This window comes from Harpia harpyja, chromosome 14 (genome assembly GCF_026419915.1).
Source record: "Harpia harpyja isolate bHarHar1 chromosome 14, bHarHar1 primary haplotype, whole genome shotgun sequence".
NCBI classification, from domain to species: Eukaryota; Metazoa; Chordata; class Aves; order Accipitriformes; family Accipitridae; genus Harpia; species Harpia harpyja.
Genome location: NC_068953.1, coordinates 9,426,314 through 9,452,720, shown reverse-complemented (window position 1 = coordinate 9,452,720; position 26,407 = coordinate 9,426,314). Strand labels below are relative to the sequence as shown.

At 38.3% G+C, this 26,407-nt stretch overlaps 1 protein-coding gene across 9 annotated transcripts in view; it reads left to right on the top strand.

Annotated features, from left to right (window-relative positions):
- TNRC6C (trinucleotide repeat containing adaptor 6C) overlaps positions 1–26,407 on the top strand; it is a 109,849-nt gene that overhangs the window by 40,696 nt on the left and 42,746 nt on the right. For 8 of the 9 annotated variants that reach the window (XM_052808893.1, XM_052808899.1, XM_052808897.1 and 5 more), the window contains exon 4: positions 9,898–10,224. In XM_052808893.1, the coding sequence (XP_052664853.1) occupies positions 9,898–10,224 (327 nt within the window). Of the gene's footprint in view, positions 1–9,897; positions 10,225–21,097; positions 21,313–26,407 lie in introns of those variants that run through there. The other variant, XM_052808900.1, reaches the window with a different exon arrangement.

Here is a 26,407-nt window from a genome sequence, read left to right as displayed (position 1 = left end):
TTTCTGATAAAGCGGGTGTATTGAGACACCAAGTTCTAGCCAAGGAAATACCATTAGAAACCTCAGAAGCTCTTACAGCTCAGTTTACACAGACAGAGGTTAGGCTGAGAGGTGCTGTGGAGAGGGGCAGAGTTACAAAGACAAGTGGGGGCAACGGTGGGTTTATTAAGACAAGCTTGAAACATGCATATGCTGTCAGGAGGACCCTAGGATGTGGAGATAAGAGAAAAAGAAGAGTAAGAGTAAACAGTGTGAGTATGGGTAGGGTAGTATGTGGAAAGAATGTGGAATTACCTGAGAAGGCACAAGGACTAATAGAAAGCAGGTCCCAAACTTCTGTGCTAGTGATTCGGACAGGTTTTGTTTGCATGGCCTCCTAATGCATGCAGAAAGATAGGAGGCCCTTACATTATAGGGTTATTGTATGTTTTTCCATAAGTAACTCAGGCGCTATCTGTTTAAAATGTATTAAGTCAAATATTTAAATTCCTCCATTATTCCATGATTTATGAAGCTATAGTTTGTTTTTCCTGTTAATTTTCCCCAAAAGATTTCTACTCTCTTTTCTTCATTGATACAGAATTTGTCAATATTAATTCTGCAAAAATAGTGCGGACTCATAGTTTTAGAGACACTTTGTATAAAACTGTGGAAAAATGCTCTAGTAAATAAACTTTCTCGGTATGTTTTTGACCTAGTTTCCTAAGGAAATGAGGCTTGTGAGGGTGCGTTGTATTCCTGTCTCGGTCTCCCCATTTAGCTTTAGAAATACCTGGCTGATCCTGACCAAATTTGGTTGGAGGTCCACAGAGGTTCCTTGAGATGTGCAGCTGGGTGCAGGACAGTGTCTTAGTGCCATTACTTCCCTTTCCCACCTATATGCTCAGGTCTTACGGAAACTCTTCAATGTGAATTCAATGGTTATCTATTCTGGTTAGCCTGCCAGCTGGCCAGTCAACCGGTGGGGAGCTTTGAACAAGCCACGGTACTGATAACCAGTGTCTGTTTAAGAAAAGAATGTTTAGTACTTCAAAAAATGTGAAATGCAACCAAATGGAATACACTTTCCAGCTTGCTTTAATATTTATATGGTTCTAGCAGATCCAGGAATGAAGATTAAAATAAAACCTTTAATTTCTAAGAGGTAATATGGAACTTTCACTCTTGGGAAGATGATTTGCGACTGGGTTGTCACTGTGGGCCCTATAAATTATTATGATTTCCACATAAAATACTGGTTTCCCACAGATGGTTGTAAAATCTTCCTGGATGACATATTTTCAAAGAAGGTCTCCCAGCATCAAAATTAGGAATTAATTTTTGACTGAACTGCAGTCCACTGAGTAGGTAACAAATAAATTTCAGCATTTAATATCTATCAATTTATGGTGGGTAGTTACCTGCTAACTTCATGCAATGATCATATGTCTGAATATAGTTTTAGAATAAATTATGCTTATATCTTGATGAAGCCTGTGAAATGTGTTCAGATGAGCAGGTCGGACTGGGAGCTGCAGAGTGGGGTTTGAATTCATTCTAGCATAGATACCTTCTCACACAAAACCAGAACCATGAACATATGGGTAAACATGACTTTAAAACTACTCCAAACCAAACAGGATAGCCCTCACTTGTGTAGGTATTTCCTGAATAAAATGTCTGTCTTACACAGAATCAATTTTTAAAAACTGTTCTTTCTCCTGTTTTTGTAAAAAGACTTTCCGAATGTAATGTGGGTATAAGCTGGTGCTGTTCTAGATGGGTAGATGTGTATTCAGAGCTTTGATTTCTTCTTCTTTTCTGGAGTTGGAAGCTCTGGCTGTTCTAATTAATTATGCGGTGTATAACAGTGCATTAAAACAGTTTTAATCAGTTGCAGTTTAGGTAATGTATAAGCAATAGAAATTATTAAGAACTAAAGCTGGTTTCTGGAGCATAATGCTGAGGCTGGCTATATGACCACACCATGTACCATCACTCCTCCTAAAGCAGAGAGGAGACTGGAGCAGGGATGAGGGATTAGATAGTCAAAGTATCTTTTTGAGGAACTTCCTTGGTTATCTCCTGCCACTAAAATACACAAAATTGAGTTGTTGAAGGTGGTCGAGAAATACTGAAAATTGATTTAGAGGTTTTCCATGAACTTTGCAGGTTCCTGTTAATTCCTATCCTGACTTCAAATTTCCTGGCAAAAAAATTCAAGTTCTGTGTAAAAGGTCTGAGTTGGTCTCACTGGTAGAAGTGAGAGAAGTCTGTAGAGACTGTCGGGAAAAGTAGGTTATGATGAGAGGTTTTAGAAGTGGGATGTTGACAGACTAAGGAAGGAGGCAGGAAACTTTGCAAAAGTCAAGAGGAGGAAGTGGAGAGGAAACGTCTGGAAGAGGAAGCAGGAGAAGATGCACTGTGGTCAGTTAGGTCAAACAGAGGGGGAAAATAAAGTAAAACCAGGAAAAAGACTTTTATTTATTCTGAGTATTAGATGAATGATATATTCAGGAATTAGTACAAAATCGAAGCATTTTTTTAAAATAAATGGTGTTAAAGTTCTAAGGCCATAATAATGCATATGTTTTTACTTTTAACCCTGAATGTGGGCTTTGATGTCAAACTGCAGCTTCTGGTTACATTTTTAAAGCCATTATGAGTACTATTGAAAAGTAATTTTTGGATTCTCTTGGCTTTAGACTGTAACTTTTCTGCAGTTTCTTTCAGGAGAAGTCTGTGTGCTCAGGGGAAGGGAAGATCCAGACAGAAAATTACCACTTTTGTATAAAAACATTAGGAAGTAGGTTTTTATGCAATAGTTTACTGAAATACTTTTACTTTTGCCAGTAGATGTCACTGTGGATAAAAAATACCAGTGCTTAGTAGACAAAGGAGGTAATTTGCTAAAAGAAAATTCATCCTTTGAAAGTAGATTGGGGGGGCAACATTTTTTTCCTAAGGAAAGACTTTTTTAAGCATATAAAAATGGATTTCTTACTAATCAGGACATCTATTTTTGCCCACTACAATCCTGTATTTTTTGCTTTTCTTCGCCTGACTTGGGTAAGTTCATGGCTTTCTGTCTGACTTCATAGGGGGTGTCTGTGTATGAGCGTGCTCCAGTTCAGCTTTATTTTGAAAGCATTTAGTGTTTGGAGGTTGCTTTAATAAGCACCAGTTGTCGCTACAGTTTGTGTGTGTGGGGAATTGGACATGGAGGAAGTGGCTTCATTAAGGTTGATTTGGAGGGGGGAGCAAGATGAGAAATAAAATTGCCCATATGATTGGCTGGGAGAATAGCTCTGAATTATGGGATCCATCTGTTTCCTGTAATGAATTCATAAACCCATCAAACAATGACCTGAACGAATTGCTGAAGGAAAAAAATAATACACTGGCATGATATGTTTAACGCAGTGAGGCATTGGCATTGTATAATCAAAAATTCTTCTCACATCCAGCACTTTGTAATGGAGCTGCTGTGTTTAATAGAAGCTGTAAATAAATCCTGTCACAGTAGCAGCCAAGAATGCATTTCTGGGTTTAACTGTTTCTCTTCTGGAACGCCTGCTCCTTCAAGGCTTTAGAAATGCAAGTTTTATAGAGCTGGAGTGGGGGATTCTGAAATATAGAGAAATGTTAATGAGGTGAATGAAAGGAAAAAGCTGCCATAAATCAGTATTATGTGGCTTAACCAGTTTCTTTCATTTATGCATGTTCTTTCCTTATGTCATAGAAATGTACTTAAAAGCTATTGTTGTAATTGAAATCTGTTAGACTGATCCTATTCATTATATTAATAAAATCCACCTACAATTGCTCGTAACACTTTTTTATGCAGTTGGGATTCCCGAGATTGTAATCATCAAAAAGCATATGGGGTAATTATTGGATTTGTTTGGGTAAAATTGGATTAAGAAGTTTAGATACCTTTAAGTACTGATAATTGTTACAAGAAAGCTCATTGTTTAGTATATGTACAGTTCTTAGCATGTAGAATAAGCAGATACCCATCACAAACATCTCAAGAGCAAGCAATCTCAAGGCTTTTATTTTATGCCTTTAATTGTATTTTTGCAAGAGGCTTTCCACTTAAATGTTTTTGCTTTAGCTCTTTAATCATGTGCTAGCTGTGAAAATCACTTTGTATTAAAACCTTTCTCCCATACATTTTAAATAACATTTTTATCATTAAAGCAAATTTAGCCATAAAGGCTACATTTTAATTCCTGGATTTCAGACAGCTGCCCACATAACATTAGCTGTGGCAGTGTATTACTTTCAGGTGAAAGGGTAGACAGGCTGCTCCTTCAGGGACTGGCAAGGTCTCTCTATAGATTGGCAGGTTGGCCCTTGGGGCTGATTAAATGTATAGGGCACAGAGCATCAGTGTTCTAGGCAACCCCTGCTGACCACAGGCACTGCCATGCTGTATGCAAAAGGTTGCTGTCTGGTTTGCTTTTAGCCTGCAGTTTGCTAAAATATTATGTCTTTGTACGTTGTATGTTCTGCAAAGCATAGCCATCATCTCAAAATACACACATTGTAGGAAGGAGAATGTCTAAATGGTGTATAAAGATGCTCTTAAAGCAAGTATCGTATGACAATTAATAATTAGGAAATCTAATGTAGACACTTTGAACGGTAGGTGTTTCTCACAGTGCGTATCAAATGAAAATTGCTGCTTAAACATTGCTGAAGATGACTTTAATAAATAGGTGTTGAGTTTTTTCGAAGAATACAGTTGTATTGTCGTTGTAACATACATTCTCCAAATATTATTGCTGTATTTGAAGGCTAAATTCTAGCCTGATAAGAAGCTGGAATTTGGGAATCAAGCCCATTCCTATGATGTTGCTCACTTTTTTGCTTTATTTCCTGTCAGTGGTGCTATTAAATAGTTATTTTCCAGCTACCATGATTGTATACACAGTGTTCTTGCAAGAGCTTCCATTTAACTCGTCTTAAAAGAGATTTTCATATACAAAAAAACTCCACGTTGCTACGTTGATTAGAGAAAAAACAGTATTATTAATATGCAGAAATATTTTTATTCTAAAGTACAATGGGGTTGATATTTTGATCTTTTGTTCTTTTTTTCTCATCTATGATTCAGATATTTAGATGGAAACATTGTTTCTAACACTGAAATTGGGTTTCTCAGGCCACACCTTTGTGATGAAGCTGCTTTGTTAATTCACACTAAAGCAAAAATTATGTACTTTATGACCTTAGGTCAGTGATTTTTATATATATATATAAAATAAAAAAATACATATATATATGTATGTATGCACGCATACGCATATTTGGAAGTACCAGATGCGCGCGCGCGTGTGTATATATATAAAAAAATAAAATGAGAACATAATGCTTTCTAAAAAGCAGCCTAGCCTGCCTTGCTCTCTCAAAGACATTTCCAATGAATTAGTATTCCTTAAGAAAGTCTCAGGGCCAGACAAATACCGACTCTGTTGGCATTGTGCTGGTTAATAGTTTTAATTCTCTTGTATACTTATTTAACTCCATGGAAAAATAATTTCTTAGTTTAAAAACAAGCAAATCAAAGAAGGCTGTAGTTTCTTGCTTTGCCATGCGGTTGTCCCTTCCAACCTTTTTTACTAGCTGATCGTCAGGACCTTGGAGTACTTCAGAGTTTGATGGCCGGAGCTGAGCTGGCTGGGTGAGAGATGTTGGGTGGCGATGTGGGGGAGCAGTCCTCATCCCCACCCAGCTGCCGCCTCCTGCCTGTCCTCTTTTCCTCCTCTTCCCTGGTGTTCCCTCTGATCTGCCTGCACGAGGGTTTGTGTGGCTAGTCCTGTTATCTGAGTTGGAGAAACTTCCTGGCTGAAATGGTTTATTATTTTTGGTGGATCAGACTATGTCTGGAGTGCTCTTTCTGAATCTTGTGGTTGCGAGCAAATCACATCTAGCTTCATCCTTTGAAATTTCAATGATTGTAAATGCTTACATCTTTGTAATAATAGTAGTAGTAGTAGTAGTAGTAGTAAAAAATGTTTACATTTCTGTAATAGTAGCAGCAGTAGCCGTAGTAATAATACCCCAAGATCTCTAATTTTCTCATTTCTGCTCCCCATCTCCCAAACAAAATGGAAATACGCACTTTTGCTCAAAAACATAAAAAGTGATACTGTTTTAATTGTCTTTTCAATTTGTCAAAGCAAGCAAAACTGAGGAGTTGGATTTTGATACAATTTCAAGTTTGGATAGCAGGCACTCTGATATGCACATACACAAGTCTAAGGTGGTGTAGCCTTCCCAAAGCCAGGGTGACGGGTGGTGAGAGCCTGAGCCTGTGTTTTCTGTGCAGCAGGTTGGTACCTGCCGGACAGGCGGTGGTGGTGACCCACAGAAGCTGTGTGTGCCCTCCCGTGGCAGGCTGTCCAGAGAGAGCTGGAGAGAGATTCATCTCTGGAGGGACTGCTGTTCAATGAGAGGATCAGCTTAATTCATAGGTTATACTACTTTTTATTTTTTTTTAAAGGCCAGGTGGAATGTTAAAGTCAACAGAACTTAAGAAAAGACCCATTAAAACTAAGTAATATTTTCAGTCATGTGGGAGATAGATTTATTTATATTGTGGAAACAAAATAATTCTCAGATACATGTTGAATATGCAAATTTGATACTTGAAATTAATTATTCTGCACTTCGTGACATTTTTAGTCTACTTTTTTAATTGTCAGAGTTAGGATAAACTGTTCATTTCCAAAGCTGGTGGTATATTTTGAAAAGGCAAAGAAGGTGTTATTCTCGGCTCTTCAGATGTTACTGGTACTTTTAAATTTTTTTATATTCAAAGTTCCTTTTTTGTTATAGAAATAAGCACAGGTGAAATTGTTTAGGCTTCCAAAATAAAAGTCTTGGAGAAGCAAAGCGCTGATGGTTGCTGTCAAACTTGCCATATTTTTGCTTGTCCAAGTGCCTGCTTGCTTTGAAACTACCCTTGACACTACCTTGATGCCTGTTCACTGCTTCTGCTGTGGAAGATGATCAGTTTTCAGGTGTGTCAAAGCCTGCAGAGAGGCTGAGTACTGGTTTTACACCATATATATAACAAGATGAGATCCAGTTTTGCCCTTGTTGGACAGGCTTATGATGAGCTGGAGGAGAACTTAGTTCTGTGCATCTAGGAAGCCCAAAGGGTTCCTTCTGGGTGGCCGAGCAGCTCTGGTAGACGCTGCCAAGTGAGCAGAACAAACTGGTGCGGTTCCCGCCAGGCGCTGCCATCCCTGGCCAGTGCTGTGCCACTCTGCTCCCGGTACCCCCACCCTGACTCCCTCCTGGCTGTTCCCGAAGGGACCCGGCACCGCTGACCTCTCCATGCCGAGCTGGGCGGGCAAATTCCACTACAGACCAGGGTGGGTCTGGCCTGCTTATTTCAGGCAAGGTTAGTATGGGGCATATCAAATGTATGCCTGGAGTGCAAACGTAGAAGACTGGGGTGTCCTGAAATGCTTAATAAAAAGGTTTAGGAAAGACCACGAGAAAACAAAAGCTTTGTGTGAGTGCTGAATAAGCTGGTGGATTGGGTCTTTAAACTTGTTTTTTGGGAGATCATTAGAAGCCTGAAAATCTATGTTTTCATGGCTATAGGCAGTGTGATATTTAATATTAGCAATCTCACATCCCAAACTGAAAAACTGCTGAACTAAAAAGGCAGTGGGTGCTCTAGATGGGTGCAGTAGCTTACTGTGCAGTTTAAATGAGCACTCTATTCAATACTAAATTGTCACATCTCCTCTCTCTTCTCCTCCCTCCTGTTCTAAACCATGCAGAAGATTTGTTACAGTAAGGAATAAAAGGTTCAAATACTGTAACAGGCAATGTGTTTTGCCTAAGCAGAGAATAACCAGAATTTATCCTTACTTTTAAAACTTAATGCTGTTTTAGTTCCAATAGTGTTTATAGGACGTTGTATTTTGTCCTGGTAGTAAGGAAGAGGCTAAAACTATGGAAAAGAAGCAGTTGAGATGCTATTTAGTATGTTTTAAAGGTTTTAGACTTTAAAGATTCAAGAAAAGCTTGTGTTACTCTTGTGAGGAAATACTGATGTACAAATAACTGTAAAAATTTATTTCTCTGCAATGTAAACAGTCACAAATTTATGTCTTCAGCCTATCCTACAGACTGGTCAATACATTTATTAAATCAGAGAGAAAATAAGATATGTTGAGGTGTTCTTTCTGTCCTAGTGTGAACTGGTTGGCCAGTTTGGTACCTGTGGTGGATGTGCTCTGCATATACTGGGGAATTAGTATCTCTCCGTGAAAGACAAAACCTTTTGTATCATTAAAAGTAGTGCTAATGTTGATTAAAATAATCTTCATGCTTTACACGTTGGAATCCATTTTGCAGCTGAAGTTGAGTGCTTCTTACTACAGATGAGAAAGAGTTTTCCTTTAGTCACTTGTGAGACGTGGAAAAAGAATGGTATGGGCTTGTTTGTCCTCGTGCCCGTTCACTTGTGTTCTTGCAAATGTGTAGCTTAGTGCAAAACTGAAATGTGATTTACTTTCTTCAGTTACTCCATTTCAGTGTCAGTTAAGAAATGAGAAGTGCTCTGCAGAGAAACATTGCTATGTAACTTTGCAAACCCCAGCAATGGTTCTTGTGCTCTTCAGTGGGATACAAAAACTTGGTGTTTTTTTAAGACACTGAATTAAAAAAAAAAATATCCCCCCAAAATAGACTTGTAATGGCAAAAGAGTTGTGTAAGTCATCCACTGTTTCCAGAGAAAGGAACTAATTACGATCAGAGTTTTAATCATAATTTTGAAAACATAAGCCCCATATTTTTGAAGTCCTTAAAAATAATTTATTGACTAAATTGCCTGCAAGCATAACTTTTTTTTTTTAAATTCCCAATACATAGAACATATTTGTGCCTCATTGGAGGTACAAAGCATTTGCACATGTGTCTACAGATTGGATAAAGCAGGAGTAACATAAATTAATCTTTACTTGAAAACTTTTCACTCTAATATACACACTTTCAGTTGAATTAATTCTCTGAAATGCAAATTTCACAGCATGCTAGTTACTCCATGCCACTATTTCTTATTTAATGTTTTTTCTGCACATTATTTGACCGTAACAAAAATTATTTCTAGCCATCCTTTTATTTATTGGGCTTTTATTTACTGTTTTAGGGTAAGTGTTCTTAGACATCTTGTTTTGAGAACAATCTAAGATGTCTTAGAAATGCTGGAAGTGAAAACATCTAAGAAGTTTTTTCACTTGCTCTGTTGTAGAGTTGATAGCAAATTAGTGTTTTTCTTCTTAAGTCTTGTACTATCCTAAATCATATTTAGTATAAACACCCAGATACATACATAGACATATACATTTGCGAGCCATTTGAGTATTGATGTGATCTTGGTTGTGTATATACAAACTGTTCAGTCTTCAGCCGATATGCTCTCTCCTCACGCAGTGGGTACCAGATATTTATAGTAACCAACTTCTCTGTTGTGTGCTGCTGACTGCCAATGCAGCCTGGGAAGCGGGAAGTGTGCGAGATAAGGCCGGGGGGGTTGTACAGTTAAAAACAGACATGTAGGCTCTCACAAAGAGTTGGGTGTGAAGCCTTTATCAGCTGTATTCTGGTACATAAATTTTACAGCTATATAAAAACAGGTTTTTTAGACGTAGATTTCAAAAATGTTATATAACAATTTAGGAGGCTACATACATAGTAGACTAGCCCTGAGTTCTGGTCGTAACACTTTTTTATTTAGAATGTATTTTAGGTATTTTATAGTCCATGTTTTGCCAGCTGTTGTTTGGGAGACTGGAAAACATTATCCATTTGCTCAGTTACAGGAAAAAAACCCCACAACTTTTCTGATACTAAAGCAAATTTTTTTTTTTTTTTTTTTTAAAATGTAGTGCCAGAACCTATTAAGACCAGTTTAAGCCAGCCCCAACCTGCCGGTACCGGTACCAGTACTTCCACCAGCACTATTACCAACAGCAGCAATGGCAAGCGTGCGTCTGCTAATGGGCAGCAGCCAGCTGCGTCCCGTTACCTGCCTCGTGAGGTGCCTCCACGCTTCCGCCAGCAAGAACAGAAGCAGCTCCTAAAGCGGGGTCAGCCACTGCCTACTGGGACTCTGACTGGCACCAGCCCAGCACAAGGTACTGGACAAGCAGGGGCGAGTCCTCCTCCACAGCAAGGAGCAGGTGGACAGCATCATCCCAGTAAGACCCAAACAGGTAAGAATCGGAACCCAGTGAGATACCAACTCTTTTTTTTTTATGTAGTTATGCCCTCCACTGTTAGCAGAGATGCTGCAAAAACTTAAGGAATGTTAAGAATTGTCTTAAAATAATAGGATTTAAAGTGAAGTGTATGCTGTTGCTCTTTTTCTTACAGAATATATTATGTAATTTTTAGGATCCAGTTCTAAAAGGTTTTCTTACTTAGATGCTCAGACCTGTGGGGTCTTTTTCTAGTTCTTTTTCTGTTTCTTTGGTAGTTAGAATGGATATGATCTTCAGGAAATGTAAATATTTCTTCAGTGATCATTCTCACAGAAGCATTGTTAATTTGGGTACTTCCAAGTTTTTTTACTGTCATTTTGGCAATTTTAAAGAGAGTTTTGCATATAATTACATGTAAATAAAAAATAGGAAGTTTGCTTATGTTGCATTGTGACACTTTTATGCCTTTATTTGCTTATGCTCTCAATTGTTATTTTCACATTAGGAAAATAATACTTTGGGAAAAGTAGTTGAGTATCTTAGTCCTTTCTACCACTTCATTCCATCCTTTGCAGATAGACACACTGACCTTCCTTTGGCTATTGGAAATAGCATATTGAGAAATAAGTCTCTCAGCTACCTTTTTTTCCTGAAGCTGCTAATGAGAAAACAAGAAGCAGCTCTCTTATTTGCCCTTCTGTGCTAGAGATTGTGTAACTTCTACAGTGGAGATGAGCTTAGTCAGTAATTGGTATATATCACCTTTTTCATCACCGCTATATATGAATGTCATGTTAGGCAAAGCAGGGCGTGTTCTAAGATACAGTTATCTATGGCTTAGAAAAAGTTATCTGGACTAAGTCACAAGGGGCGTTTTGATATCTTGAATATTAGTAATTTCTGTATGATCTCAAGTGTTGCTCATTATCACTCATTAACGCTGTCAAACATTACAAAATTTGGATCTGAACTGCTTGCAGTTTTCCCTTTGGGCATTAGTGAATCTTTCACTATTTTTGCTGTACTTGCTGCTGAACTGAACTCCAGCAGAGGAAGTTATTTGGTGTTGTCCTTACAAGTTTTAGTTAGATATGAAAATCATCCCTCTCAGAAATTATAGCTTTTATGGTTATCAAGATGCATTTGAAAATACTATTCAGCTACTCCACAGAAACACAAATCTGAAAACACAAAATAAAACAATTGTTTATTTACTTAAAATGTTGGGGGTTTCTAGGGCAGGAAGAGGTTCTGCTTCTGTGTTCTTGACTATTTGGCTTTAGTGACATGGAAAGTAGTAAGTTCCCACCAGTTAGAGCAGCATTCTTGTCGTCTTTGCAAATCACAGTTCAGCAGGGGTGGTGGCTGACATTATGGCTTCTCTTTGATTTGGAGTTGTTTGTTAACTGTCAGACTAATGTTCTGGTTTAGATATATATAAAATATACATACATATATATATGTATGTATGTTTGTTTTTTTCAGAAATCTAGTAATTATTTATATGGTAGAAACAGATTGACCAAGTCAAGTGGCTCAGTATTAGACTTCTTCCAAGCATCATTATAGATGTATCTGAAACATCTTTGATGTTTAAGAAACATACTGTAAATCATGAAACAAACTCCACTGTAAATCGTAACATAATCCATAAAATAACTTAGCTTGTACTAGCTGTCTGACTGTGATCTTGCCAGGTGCATTTGTACCTCGAGGTTTTAGACTTCTTTTCCTGGTTCCTATTTTAACTTGCTGTATAAAATAAGCACTTGTTTCTGTAGTTTGTCAGCCTGGCAAGTATCAGCAGAGGGTTTTACACTGTTGAATTAGTTTGCTTTTTTATTCTTTTGCTACGTTTCTGTTACCGTTGGAAAAATTCAGAATACAGTAAAAGCTAGTACAAATGAGAGGAAGAGTGCAGCAGCTTTTCAGCTTTATATTATATGCCATATTGCACAAAACAAGTTAACCCATATCAAACTCTTAGCAACAGTATTACTTGAAAGCAATTAGTGCACAGAGTCAAAATTGTCAGGTGGTTGTTTACTATGTAAAGTCAAAACAAAAACTTTCAAAGGCACGAGGAAAATCTGTGCACAGTTCTTGGAGCAGGGAAAAGAATCTTAGACAAGGTTGCATCTTCCTTGTAGAAAGAAATTGCTGAATACTAGAGCTCATGTAGTTGTCTTTCCAGCAGGTGGAGCATCAGTTCATTTACTAACTACAAACAGTTACAGAAGAAAAAAAAAAAAAATCTATCTAGCTCACTTTATAATGACAACAGCTGTGTGCCTGGCTGCTTTGTGAGGCTGAGAGAGGAGTATAGCATATCTCACTCCTGAGGGACCTTTGCAGCCATGACGTATGAATATTGACAGTCTTGGTCTCTCATCCTGGCTTCGTCTTCACATTGACGAGCATAAAGACCAAAGAAGTAAGAAGAGTATCCAGGGAAGGCCAAAACTTTTTCATCTCAACTGTTAGGATTTGAGTAACTACTAGCTTTAGAAAAAATTTGGGGATTCTATATCCTGAAAACCTTCAGCACTTAAGTTACAAATTTTCCATAAAATGTAATTCAAACTGGGTCATATTTTTGTGAATATGAAAATAAAGAATTTTAAACATGAGGATTCTGACTAAGCAATACAACATCAGAAGGAAACTTCTCGCCTTCCTCCACTTATCAGTAGGAACTGTATTCCTTTAAATGTCTGTCTCTGGTTCCCTGAGTAATTCATTGTTGTGGTTTAACCCCAGCTGGCAACTAAGCACCACACAGCTGCTCACTCACCTTCCTCACAGTGGGATGGGGGAGAGAATCAGAAAAGTAAAAGTGAGAAAACTCGTGGGTTGAGATAAATACAGTTTAATAGGTAAAGCAAAAGCCACACACGCAAGCAAAGCAAAACAAGGAATTCCTCCACCACTTCCCATGGGCAGGCAGGTGGTCAGCCATCTCCAGGAAAGCAGGGCTCCAGCACGCATAACCGTTACTTGGGAAGATGAACGCCATCACTACGAATGTCCCCCTTTCCTTCTTCTTCCCCCAGCTTTATATGCTGAGCATGATGTCATATGGTCTGGAATATCCCCTAATCAGTCGGGGTCAGCTGTCCCAGCTGTGTCCCCTCCCAACTCCTTGCGCACCCCCAGCCTGCTCGCTGGTGGGGTGCGGTGAGAGGCATTAAAAGCCTTGGCTCTGTGTAAGCACCGCTCAGCAACAGTGAAAACATCCCTGTGTCATCAACACTGTTTCCAGCACAAATCCAAAACATAGCCCCATACCAGCTACTGTGAAGAAAATTAACTCTATCCCAGCCAAAACCAGCACATTCATTTACTAGAGTCTTTGCAAATAAAACTCCTCTAGGGAAGTGAAGGGAAGGAACAAAATAATCAGAGTTGGCCAGAAGAGAATCAGTGTAGGTACCTGATCCATGTCTAAGCTGGAGTTTTGTCTGTCTGAACAGCACCTGCATCGTAGAAGAGTGATCACTTAATGAATATTATTAGATGTCTTCAAAGTCTAGAGGCAGTCAATAATGCATCAGTGCTTAGGGCTTTCTCGCTCTCTGGTAACCTGATTGCCTAACCAGAGCTTATTAGACCCGTGCTGGATTCTGCCCAAGCAAGTCTCCATATGTGGCTTCTTTATACTTACGATGAACAATAGTAACTTTCCTTTGATGGATGACCTGGTACTAATCAAAGAGCCAGGATCGTTGTAAGCTAGCATCTTGTATCCAGAAGATGCTTAATGTAAATTCGTGCCTGTAGCTTTTCTTTTTATAGGGTCATATTCCTTCATAGTTAACTTGAAATTATGCAACCACATTCCTTCCAGGCCCTATTTATAACTACCTGGATACAAGGAAGGCTGTTAGAGAGGCATTGGCAACCTCTCACTGTAATAATCACACTATTTTATCTCTTTATTCTCTTATCAGCAGTCTCTGTTATCTACTGCCTTGGCCTATCCAAAACACTTATCAGAACTCTTAACTGCAATGTCATGAATTAAGAAGGGTGTTCTGCCAATGTAAGGCAAGTTGGAATTAATGACCACTAATATATTCTTTGTCAGGTTTATCATCTGGAAATATCTGTGAAGTGGATGAGAGTAGTGATTTTTTGTTTTCTCTTTTAAGATAACCTCTAAAACATTAACTAGACAAACTGTTAAGAGACAAAATTAAAACGTTTCAAACTGCATAGAATATTTTAGAAATCTTATCCCTTGAAAACAGTCTTTTATTTATTGTTAACTATTATGAAACTATCTTCTGTAGTACTTCAGAGCATTTTCCATAGAATAGTTATTTTTCTGGAACTTTTACCTTGAGCTACAAAGTTTGTTCTTGACATGCCCCTTCTGTAATCCTTTTTAGGATTACACTGAAGGAAAGCTGTATTTGTAATCTATGGGCAGTATTCTATTATCTAGTCTAGTTTGTTATTTTTACTTAAAGATGGAGCTTTTCATCTCTTCCCTACCCACTTTGTCAACTAACTCCAATAAATGTGGTGAATAGTTAACTTCCCTCATTAAGGTGTGAGGCATTAATGGAATGGTCCTTTTGCCATATGATCTAAAAGAATTAAGGTAATTTCTGGAAGCTACCATGGGAGATTAAAAATAACAATATCCTTCTTTGTTTCTTTACAAATTATGAAGTTTGTATAGGAGTCTCCAGGCAACCACTGTGTGTTTGATGATTATAAGAACAAAGATCAAAAGAAGTAATCAGTTTTTCTTGAAGATGCCTTTCACTTTTCTGCAATTCAGCAATGTGAATGCAGCATCCATCAACTCAAAAGAAATGTACCATGTCCTGCAGGAGTCATGATGAAACTTCTGCACTTCTTTTGTATTGGCAAGTAGAGTATTTTGTGGAACGGATCAGTAACATATGTTTCCGAAGTCTAAAAAGAAATGAAAGCAAGTAATTTGTGCAGTAGTCAAAATGAGAAAACACCCAAGCATTGTGGAAACTGAAGAGTTACACTTTTAATTTGTTCTGTCTGCTGTTTTCTGGGAAGTGAGAATTTGACAGCAGTTACAGAGATTTATTTTCCTACTGTGGGCTGATGCCAGATTCTGTGCTGAACTTTCTTCTTCTTTTTCTATGAAGCTGGAAGTATTATTTCACGTTTCAAGATTTCCTTAGTGGCAGTTTACATATTCATGCTTGTGGTGTGGCATGTGCATGTTGAAGTAAATGTTGTGGGCAGTTGGAAGTTGCTGAGTGCTGTCGTGTGGCAGGTTAACTCTTCCTATAAATCTGTTTGTATTAACTTTGTTTTTGATAATTTTTTTAGGAAGCAAGATAAAAAAACCCCCTGCTTATTGTTAAAATCATGTCTGTCAGTACTTGTTTCAAACCCAATCCTTTAACTGTGGGTTACTTTAGAGTTCCTTCTAATAGGGCAATTGTATATGGTTGTGAAGTCATATTTGGAGAAAAGTTTTAGGGAGAGATAATACCTCTTCTAAAACCAGTCAGTATAGTTGGAAAACACAGATAAGCTTTGACATACAGTTGTTTCACCAGATCTAGCAAAGTAGTAGTGACCTTCATGCCAAACGCATGTTTGAGCAATTGACCAGTTTAGCTTATTGTGTTTTGTGATGACTGCAGGTAAGGCATGTATATGCAAAAGTAGTTGCAAAGCATACAGTCTCATTTCAAAAGTTTGAAATAAGATTTAGCTTGACTTCCTGGAGGCATGACAGGGTGATTTTTGACAAATAAAGCACATGTGAAAACTGCCTTTATGGAAATGATTTGCTGAACTTTATCTCTTTGGGCCTATCGTCTGTAATTCCATTAGCAGAGTATCTTTGTTGCCAAAACATTACTGTGTTTTGCTTTTAGTTGGAAAGTTACAGAATTAAAACCAGAAACTTTAGAAATTGATTTATTCTGGATCTTCTGTAAGCAGTGTTTTTCATATGTAATAGTTAAAACACTAAATGCTATGAAGTAGAAATCGGGGATTGGATAGTATATTTATTCATCTTGTTTGCACACTTCCTATGTATATCATTTCACACTTTATATAGCCAATACACTTTTTAAAAAGTGTGCTACATAATACCTGGAAGATGTGCTTTATTGTATCATGGCTGTTGATGTTGAATGAAGGAACTAGCATGGTGATGTTTCTTTGTAAACACAAGAATTGGCTATTGATACTGCTTCTGTGAAAGGTAACTATATAGCAAACATAATGTTTATCTGCAAGAAAACTCCTAACAGCTTTCAATTTTTGCATCACTTGATTAGGTGTTCTCTGTACAGCAGTTCACTGTACAGCTCGTCACTATACACAGTGTTTCTGCAATGTGGCTATGTAAAAGTTTTCCGACTAGTGGGATCAAATTTGATGTTATACCATTTGCTTAAAAAAAAAAAAAAAAAAAGGAAATTACCAGAATTTGTTTTTATGACTCTTTTGCCAATAGTCTAATCAAATTAGCATTGTAAAGGGATGTTCAGGTACCACCAGAGGTTGCATGAGTGGTGATTATGTTTATTTCTTCTCATTGTGTTCCTCAGGGCTTTGTTTAGCATTTGGTAGTGCTTGTTGTCTGGTACACGTCCCTGGAAATCAGGCAGTGTTACCAAAGGTCTCTAGTGACAGGTATATGTTTAGACAAAAGGAAGTTAAAAAAACATCATACAAGGACAAAAATGTAGCAGTTAAGATGGAGATGGGATTTAGCCAGTAGGTACTATCTGGATGTACTCCTGAGTGATGAGTGTTTTCTGAAATACAGTAATAGGAAAGTCTGTGGGAAGTGAGTGTCAGCTAGTAAAGGGTTTTGTCTCCCATGTAAATTTTCAAAAAACCCATATAATGCTTTGAATATAGATAGAGAAGTAGCAAGCTCTGTGTAGCACAAATACAGGCATTATGAATGAAAAATGATGCTAAAAACTCATCAGTAAACTAATCTTTGGAATGAATTTTTCTGTATTGTGTATGTTATCTGACATCAGGCAGCAGAGTGTGAAAAATAAATCTGCTGCTTCAAATCTATTTGACAGTGATTAGAATTTTTCACCGGGAGAAGGAAAAATAGAAATCTGTAAAAGGATAAATGACTGAGATGCCTTTATAGTTTTGTTGTCCTCACTTTCAAAGGGTGGGGCTGTGCAAAAGCATGACTCCTCAAAGGCCACTGCTTTTGCTTTAGAATCAGTAGACCTGCATCCTGCCTCCAGGTTCACTGTCGATGGCTCTGCTCTGGTGATAGCCAGATATATGAACTGCGCAGGTGTCTGGGGGGAAAAAAGGTCAGGAGACAAAGAGTCTGGCAAGTTGTTAAAATGTGCAGATGGCAATTTTCTGACAAAGCATGTGAAAAGACCGAGTAGCAGGACCTGTCTCTGACGGTGGAGAAGTAAAAGGTAGAAAGCAACTAACTATGGTCAAAGTGACCAGGAAATAAGAGTTTGGTCCTTGGGAAGAGCAGAAAGGGCGTAACATCATGTGAAAATACCGGAAAGCTGAATTTGTACAGCTCAGGAAACAGGGATGGTACTACAAGAAATAAATAAAAAACAAAGAAGTTTGTAGCTGTTAGGAAAAAAAAACCCACAAAGAACAAACAGATAATACTTTCATAAGTCCATTAGTAGTAAAAGGAAGGCCAGTGGAACTGGTCTGATGTTCAACAGGGAGAACCATTGATAGATGGCATCAGGAATACTTTAAATGCCTTTTTTCCTTCATCTCTAAACTAATGATTGACTTAGAACTAAGACTAGAGTGAGTTAGAGTACTTAAGGAAATAAAATGCTTCCAGTTATCTGGAAGTGATGAAATTCATAGTAGACTACGTTGAAGATGGGTTGGAGCAATCTGGCGTGACGGCATTCTTTCAGAGTGTGAGAAATAGAAAACAGAAAATAAAACACCTGATGTTAAAAGGCGAGAAAGGAGAAACTGAGGAATTACAGATCAGTCAGTAATCTGCTAGAACGATACTAGAAAAAATAACCAAAGCAGCTATTTCTGTGCATTTAGAACTTTTCAAGAGAGAAGTACAGAGCCAATGTGGGTTTGTAGAGAGCAGGTCGTGCCAAAGGAGAGTAATTCCCTGTCAGCAGTGCGACAGGCACTGCAAAATGAGAGGGAAAATCATGTCCTAGAAGTCAACTTGGTATAGCCTTTGACAGTGCTTCAGAAGACTTTCTTGTGATGGATGTGTGGTGGTGTAAATAAGTGGGAAGTATAAGATGAAACTATGTTAAGAAGAGTCATAGCTGCTCAGGAAGCTGTAGACAGGGAGCGGCTATCAGTCCTTACTGGCAAAATGAGAACATTTTGAGTGAGAGTACAAATTTGTCCTCTGATACATGCATCAGTCTTTTGTCTATAAGCAACAGCCTTCATTAAATTTTTGAATGATACCAAACTAGAGAAGAGTGCAAGGCAACTGGAAGACAAAATTACAATATGGAATAGTGGTGACAAAACCGTGTAATTGAATAAGAAATAAAGAAAAGGGATAGGTTCTTTATTTCGGCCAGAGCAGCTCTGTACACAAATACAGTTACGTGAGTATCGTGCTGCAAGAATGGATCTGGAGTTGGTCATGGGGTAAACCAGATTAATGGTGTCACGCTGTTGAAAAGATGACAGACATACTGATGGATATAAACAGTATGGCTTCCCATGAGGCACTTCTGATAAGGCCTCTGAATATTGAGTCCAGTTTGGGGTACTGTGCCTTCAGAAGGAAGTGACCAGGTGGAAGAAGCGCAGAAGAATGCAACAGTAGAGATCTTGAAAACAAGCCTTGCAAAGAGTGAAGGAATTGGAGCTGCTGAGTTGAAGGAAGACTGGAATTAGAAATGCAGAAATACCCAAATGACTGCTGCAAGGAAGAAAATGATATGTTCTATATGCCTGTGATGGATCAGATAGGAAATAATGGGCTTAAATTTCAACACGGAAGATTAAGGTTAGACATTAGGAAAAACGTGCCCGTATGAAAGCTATCTTAAGAAGTGAGAGAGAGCACTTGGTAATGTGCAGTCTCTGTTGCTGGAGGGCTTCCTTGGTGGGTTGGGTAAATGTCACTTGGTGCGTATCAGGAATAGTTGCTGAGATTGGGTAAGTTGTCTGCATAACCTCTCAAATCCCCCTTTTTAGTCTTCAGGTAACTATAAGGATTTCAAATTTATCAGACACATGCCCTGTTGAGGCTGCCACAAGACGGGGCACACGGAAGGGAACAGACGCTCTCTGCCAGCACGGGCTGGAGTGGAAGCTGTACTTTATTGTGCCCCAAACTTTGGTGTGGGCTCTGACTTTTCCTTGGGGTTCTGCATTTCCTTCTATGGACCCTTGTCTGGTAAACACAGTCCCTTTGATTTGGTGCCCTTTGTAAGCACCTGCATCTGTAAGTTGAAGTTGATTACAGGGAGTTTATGTTATTAATAAGAAGAATACAAGGAACATGGGAATGTATCTTATGTTCTCTTCCAGTTTTGACATATCATTTTAACTAATGAAAATTTCAATCATGTATAGCTGGTATTAAAGGAATATAATAATCCATAACAATATTTTGACTTTAAAGTTATTGCAAAATTGACTCTCAAGCTTACTTTCTAATTGCATTTGAAATAGTTTTCTGAATGGAAATAAAACCGAACTGATTTGATTCTCATTCATCTGTTGTTTTTAAAATGAGGTTAAACCCGTCCAGTATTCAGAGACTATTGCAAAGAAACAGAGAATAAATGTCTTCAGAAGGAAACCAACTATTTTCAGGAGTACTTCAGTGGAACAGTTCTTGAGCCAAGAATAGCAGCAGCGATTGTGCTTTGGTAGTGAAGTGGCAGCAATTCTGAGAATGCAGCCAAACCTTTAAAGAGACATCAGTTGTGTGCGATCCAGTGCAAAAGGGCGAAACTGCTCAAACAAACACCTGACAAGAATTGAAACAGCAAATTTAAAACGTGCTCCATTTACTGTGTAATTAATATGTATTTGGGGCAGATAGGAGGGAGGAGGAAGAGCAAAGAAGTGAGAAGGAGAAATAATTGTAAAGGAGTGTATTAGACACACTGGAAGTTTGTGTGTAAATAATCCTTTGGGATTTGTATATAGGCATTGATAAAAGTCCTCTAGGTGTGTTGTCAGAATTTGTGATGATATTTAGGTCCTGAAAATGATAAGCTGCCCCCTGCCTCTGTCCATGCTCTGTCTGTTCATGTCTCAAAGAGGAGCAGTGCTCTCCAGCCTGTGGTTGTTAAAAGATGGTCGGTCGGTCCACCCTTCTGCAGGAGGCAGAAAGCACCCCGATCCGTGCCGCTGCATTGTCTACGGCAGTTGTTCCCTGCCTTTATAAACAGCAGCGCCTTTGATTAATACGCTCTCGCGTTTGCCACTTAGATCTTTTTGAGATAGAGGCAGGGAAGTCATTAAGGGCTTGGCAGCGTGCCAATATACGTCTGGGACTTGGTGCGGCTCTCCCTTGCCAAGCGGTGGGAGCTGCTGTTGGGGCTGGGGGGGAAGATGCCAGGCAGGAGCTGCCGTGGGTTGTTGGGGCAGGGGGGGAGGACGGCGGGCAGGAGGCAGGAGCTGCTGCCCGTGCAGGCGGTCGGCAGCGCCCGCGTCTTCTCTTGGCTGACTTTCAAAAGCGGGAGAAAAGCAGCTAGGGTGCTAATTGTAGCTGGGTCCTGAAGTGAAAATGTTTTGTGACAGTTGAAAGAATTTAAAGAGGAAGGAAGATCGGTTTAGTGTCAGCTGCAATTAGATAATCAAAGCTTAAAAATCCCACTCTGTTGATACCTTCACCTAGAGTTAAGGAGCGGAGCGAGGGGAAGGGGGAGGAGGGCTGTGCGTGGAAAGGGCATTTCCATAGCCAGTGCAACCGAGGCCCGACCGAGCTTGCAGGTTGTCTGGGCGCACGCTTGCACAGAGAGATTTTCTTGGCAGCTCTACAGGATGAGGCTCACACTGTACACAGCCGACATATTGAAGCCGAGAGCCCTGGAGAACGTAGATGCAGGAGTAGAAACAGCTCTGCACACAATGTAGCGTCTCCTAGGATGGTTGGGCGGCTCCTTTCTTCAGGTATTTTATTACCCATCAGCCCTTTTTAGAGCCAAAAAAAAAAGAGAAAGTAACCCTAACCCTGAGAAAATAGCATCTGCTTCTGCTAAATCAATTTATTACATAACATTTCAGAGAGAGAGCAGCAGCTCAGCGTCCTAAGCTTTTGGCTGCATTTCAGGTTTGATAAAATGGCGTCTTCGCAGTGAGCTGCTTGCTAAAGATATGTTGCAGTGAGCAGAAAAATGCAATTATTTGGTGTTTTCTACTGCTGCTTTTGTTTTGGAGAGGTAGCATTTAGTGGAATCGCTACTAATAATGAAAAATGTTGTTTATTTTTGCTTGTTTTCTTAATGCATTTAAAAGCTTTCAGCATCAGAGGAAAGGAACTACATTTTAATGTCGTAGTGCAGAAAATTAAAACAGGGTAACAGGCTTTCCCACTTGTGTACCTAACTATGGTTTAGTTTTAAAATAAATAAAGCTGCTTTATTCAATGCTTCCATCTCTTTTCTGTCTTTCCATGTTAAGGACTCTATTCAAGATTTCAGCTTCCTCACATCTATGAGGCTTGTTGTAAGTTAGCTTTGTAAGTGGCTTCAAATAGATGACAGTTTTCAAATTCGTCCTCTCTCTCAGCGTATGCATAGAGCTGGATGTAGCAGGTAACCTGAAATATTAGCACTACAATTCCCAGATTTTGTACTTTATTATATTTCGCTCTTCAGAATAGATGCTTGTGTCATCTTTTCTTTTATGAAATTAAGCTACATTTGATCTAGCACTTAAAATGTTTCTGGCAATTCCTGTTTATTTTAGATTTAGAAAAATTCCAGTGTAGTCTTTTAAATATCTGCTCATGTTGAATTGAAAATATTTCTTTTGGGGGGAGAAAGTAATTTGCCCTTTTTTCTCAACTTCCTACTCAGAATCACTAACCTTTGTGTGCCAAGTAAAATCCCCAGTAGGACTGTCACTGGCCTTTGGGATTTTTCTCTATTCTGCATGTCAAAGCAGAGAACAACATCGTCTGTAATCTGTCCTTTGGGCAGGACAGGATGAGCCAATGAATCTGGTTGGTGTTACGCTGACTAACATGAATTGAAAAATAAAACTAGTAATAAGAGAAGGGATCACTATTAGGTCTGATTTAAAATTGGATGAGCAAAACTATTAATAATGTGGTTCTCATTAAAAGTTTATCCCAGGCTTTGCCATTTCACACCCTCTCCATACTTAGGTTCCTAAATCAGCTGAATGTTGTATTACAGTTGAGGATGCTTAATTTTACTGTGCAGCATTTGAACTAATTACTGTAGTGGAAGTTATGAAGATAGAGTTACTTTTAACTTGGCTGAACAAAAATGAAAAGAAATATTATTGTAAGTGACATTTTCAGAGGAGGATTGAAGTTTTGGGTAAATTGGTTGTGCAGGCAAAGTATTTTGCTTTTCTAAGAAATGCATGCAACAGCTTTTTCCATTTCACTCTACTCATACTTTACATTTGTAATCTATGTAAACATTAAAATTATTTTGCAATTAATTATTCATATTCATTATCAAACATGGCAAAAAATGTTTTCTGTTTTTAATAAGTACTAAATTGAAGTTGGTAAAGTGTGTTGGGTACAGTATGTAATAACACCTGTAATCTCCTCCCACCCCATTAAGGTATTATTTAAAAAAACAAACAAACAAAACAAAACAAACCCCAATTTGTCCCTCATGCTTATTGGTAATACTGATCAAAGTCGTGCATTTTTCAGGTAGCATGTATGATTGCAATTTGACAGAAATTGTATGCTTGTTTAAAACATCCTCAGATTAATTTTTCCTTCCTGATTGCCAAAGAAATGTTGTTAATCATTTAACAGGAACCATATTTTATAAAAGATGCGTAATTAAGATTTTTCAAAAACAAAGTATTAATTTAAAAATCAATTTTACTTTGCGGTGTACCAGCACTAGGATTTACTAACACAAAATACCTGTGGTTCCTGTACATCATGCTTTGTTTAAAATCTTTGCTCAGATCACAGAGGAAGAATAGAAATGCTTCTGCTGGACTGCAGTGCTTTTATTTCTGATCGTTGCATAAATAAAGAGGAACTGATTCTTAAGAATTTTTTAAATGGGTTTTCCATTTCAGTCTTAACAGCTTTGAAAATAAAAGAAAATATTGGCAATTTCTATGAAGAGTTGGTTTCCTAGAAAGTCGGAGGAAATGTATGTGTTCAAAAAAAAAAAAAAAACAAAACCCAAACAAACAAACAAAATCTCTAGATTTAATTATATACAATATTTTGCTTTCATTATTTTTCCCAAATGTTTAAAGTCCTTATGGATTAAGTAGGACTGTGCTACTAGGTATTTAATTTATAGGAATAAACTCCCTTTAGTCTAGAGAAAATGGAAAAATGTCTTTTGGTTATTTTCTTCTAGAGACAAGAATATAGAAGTCTTCTCTTCAGGATCAGTTCTGTCCTCAAACTCCGTTATGTTTGTCCAGCAGCGAAGTCACAGTTTTTGCAGCTTCTGTTTATATTGTGAAATATTTTTTTTTTATTGTCTTTATTTTATCTGACCTGTTTTTTATAAGTTTTGTAGCAGCAGCCTTTGGTGTTAGAACGCGTTGTTCCAGTAACTGTTTGGACACTATAAAAGTTATTGCACACCTCTTTTGCTCTTTTTTTTGAATCTATGACTTGTGAAAGGTACCAGTGTGGTCCCTCTAACTCCAGAGCAGGGAAGGCGCAGCACAGGTATACTGCTGCTCAAGAGAGGGCTTCCTTATTTTATGTTACCTAAAAAATTATTGTAATCCCTATCAAAGTAACCACTCTCAGATTAGTCAGTTGTTCTTGCTGAGGGCATAATCTGAACCTCATTAAGAGGAACTATGCTGATAGTACATGAAAGGGAGTAACTATGGAGTTGCAAACCCTTGAAAGGCAAAGGGGGTTGAGCTGTGTGTGCTGCTTCCAAGCCAAACATACTTGGTGTGATATGGTCTAGACTAGATGTGCTTATCCAAACTGAGGCAAGGCACATGGCCATTTTCTGTGTTTAATAGGAATATCTCTTGGTCTTTATTGTTCTTCCCCCTCATAATCTCCACACACACACACACACACACACACACACACCCCGTTTATCTGTCTGCTTTTCAAAATTCTGGTATCTTACTTAATGAACCATTTTGCTCCCTACTTTCAGGAATCTTTCTAAGCTGTTTTGTCATCTTCCTCTTACATTCCCACCCCTTCCCTTTACTTTCTGTCTCCTCGGTGCTCTCAAACTTGTGCACTGCTTTAACTACCATCTTTGGGGGAGAGGAGAAAGAAAAAGAAATGATTAAACAAACAGCTCCCTTTCATCTCATCAGTCTTGGTGCCATTTTTGTTAATATTGAGACATCTTGCACTGTGCTCTTGATCCTTCTTCACAAACCTGCCCTGCACAGACACTCTCGCTTGCCTTGGACAGTGCCATCGTTCTCCCAGGCACTCACACATGTAGCTTAGGTTTTGGCTTTGACAAGACCTTTTTATTGGAACAATGCATTTCAAGCCACTTTTAAATCTTTCTGTCATGTCTGAAATGCAGTGCTGAATCTCACCACCCACAGTGTTGAAAAAAATCTCACATAACTCCTCTTATCTGATTCCTTGGTTGCCTCAACTTCTTATCTTCTGGCCTGGACTGCCACTGCTTTTTTTCCTTTGTTCATTGCCACTCTAAGAATGCTGCTTGGCTCATTTTCCTGACCCTGTTGACCCTTTTTAAGTCACTTCACAGGCTTCCTTTCCCCGCCATGTCTTATCTGGGATTCTGGTCTCAATTTAACACCTGTGTAGCAAACCTAGATAATCAGGTAAATTTCGAACCTTCTTCCTTAGCTCTGTAATGTAACCAGTTGGCTTTATCCAGGAATAATGTGATGCTTTCTTTCTTTCTAGCCATTGCACATAGGGGAGAGATTTTAGGTAAATCCAAGTGGCTCCTTTCATATTCTCTTTTGGATTTGTCATACACATGTCAATTATTTAGCTCTTTCTGTGAAACACTAGGCTTTTCTGGCATCATGAGAAGACAGGTGATGAGCTAAGATTGTTTTCCCTTCCTTTCTCTAACATTCGTACTTTGGCTTCAATTAATTTAAATTTAAAAAAAAAAAAAAAAAAAAGGACGCATTCCATCCTGGTTTAGTGTGTTCTTTCTTCATTTTGATAAATCTTCATGAGGCAACCAAGTAATCACCTCCCTTTATTGAAAAGCTACAGGTGAAATGTGTGAATAAGAAGACTTTGTCAAAGCGAGAGCTTTTTTTGTTCTTGGAACAATTTTTTTTCAGTATTAGAACACCTGTAATTGGAGGCAGTTAGAGGAGCTAATCACACCAAAATATTTGTGATTTAAATTAATGCATATTGGGCCTCCACTGTTAACAGCTTATTTGGGAGATTTGTTGCATCCATCTTTGCCACAAAATATTCTTCTCATTCAAATAATAAAAAAAATAAAAGTCATGTTTCTGCAGATTTACAGCAAGTAAAAATAATTTATATCCAAAATTTGTAAATTAGGTATATGCAGTTTTCTCACTTTAGACAACCAGTTAAGAGGAACTGTTATGCAGATTGTCACTGGTACGTATCCCTAAGATCGGACTGAATTACTTGCTATAAAATTCCCATCAAAGGAAACCAAAAAGAGTAATCTGTACTAGAAAACTTGTAGAGAGCAATCAGGATGGCAAGTAAATGCAAAAACTTGAACTAAGCTTGAGTTCTTAGCATGAGAAGTGTTGAGTCTTCCAGTTTAACTTTGTACCCTAGCAAGCAATTAGATGCTCAAGAGCTTTTGTTTTAATTTTTTGGATTAACATCTATGTTTGAGGATGTGAGCGGTTTCCAAAAAGACTGTCTTCTGAGTACAGTCTCGTACAGAACTACAGTTCTGTACGCCATAACATTGGTTTTCGTTGGTTTGGGGTGGAAATTGGACTGTATGTGGAAGCGCAAAAGAATGTTTAAACTGCGTGTAAATCCTTTAAGAGATAAGTTTCTTGACACAACTGTCTGTTGTTTAGAAATGCCCAGGTTCTCTGCTAA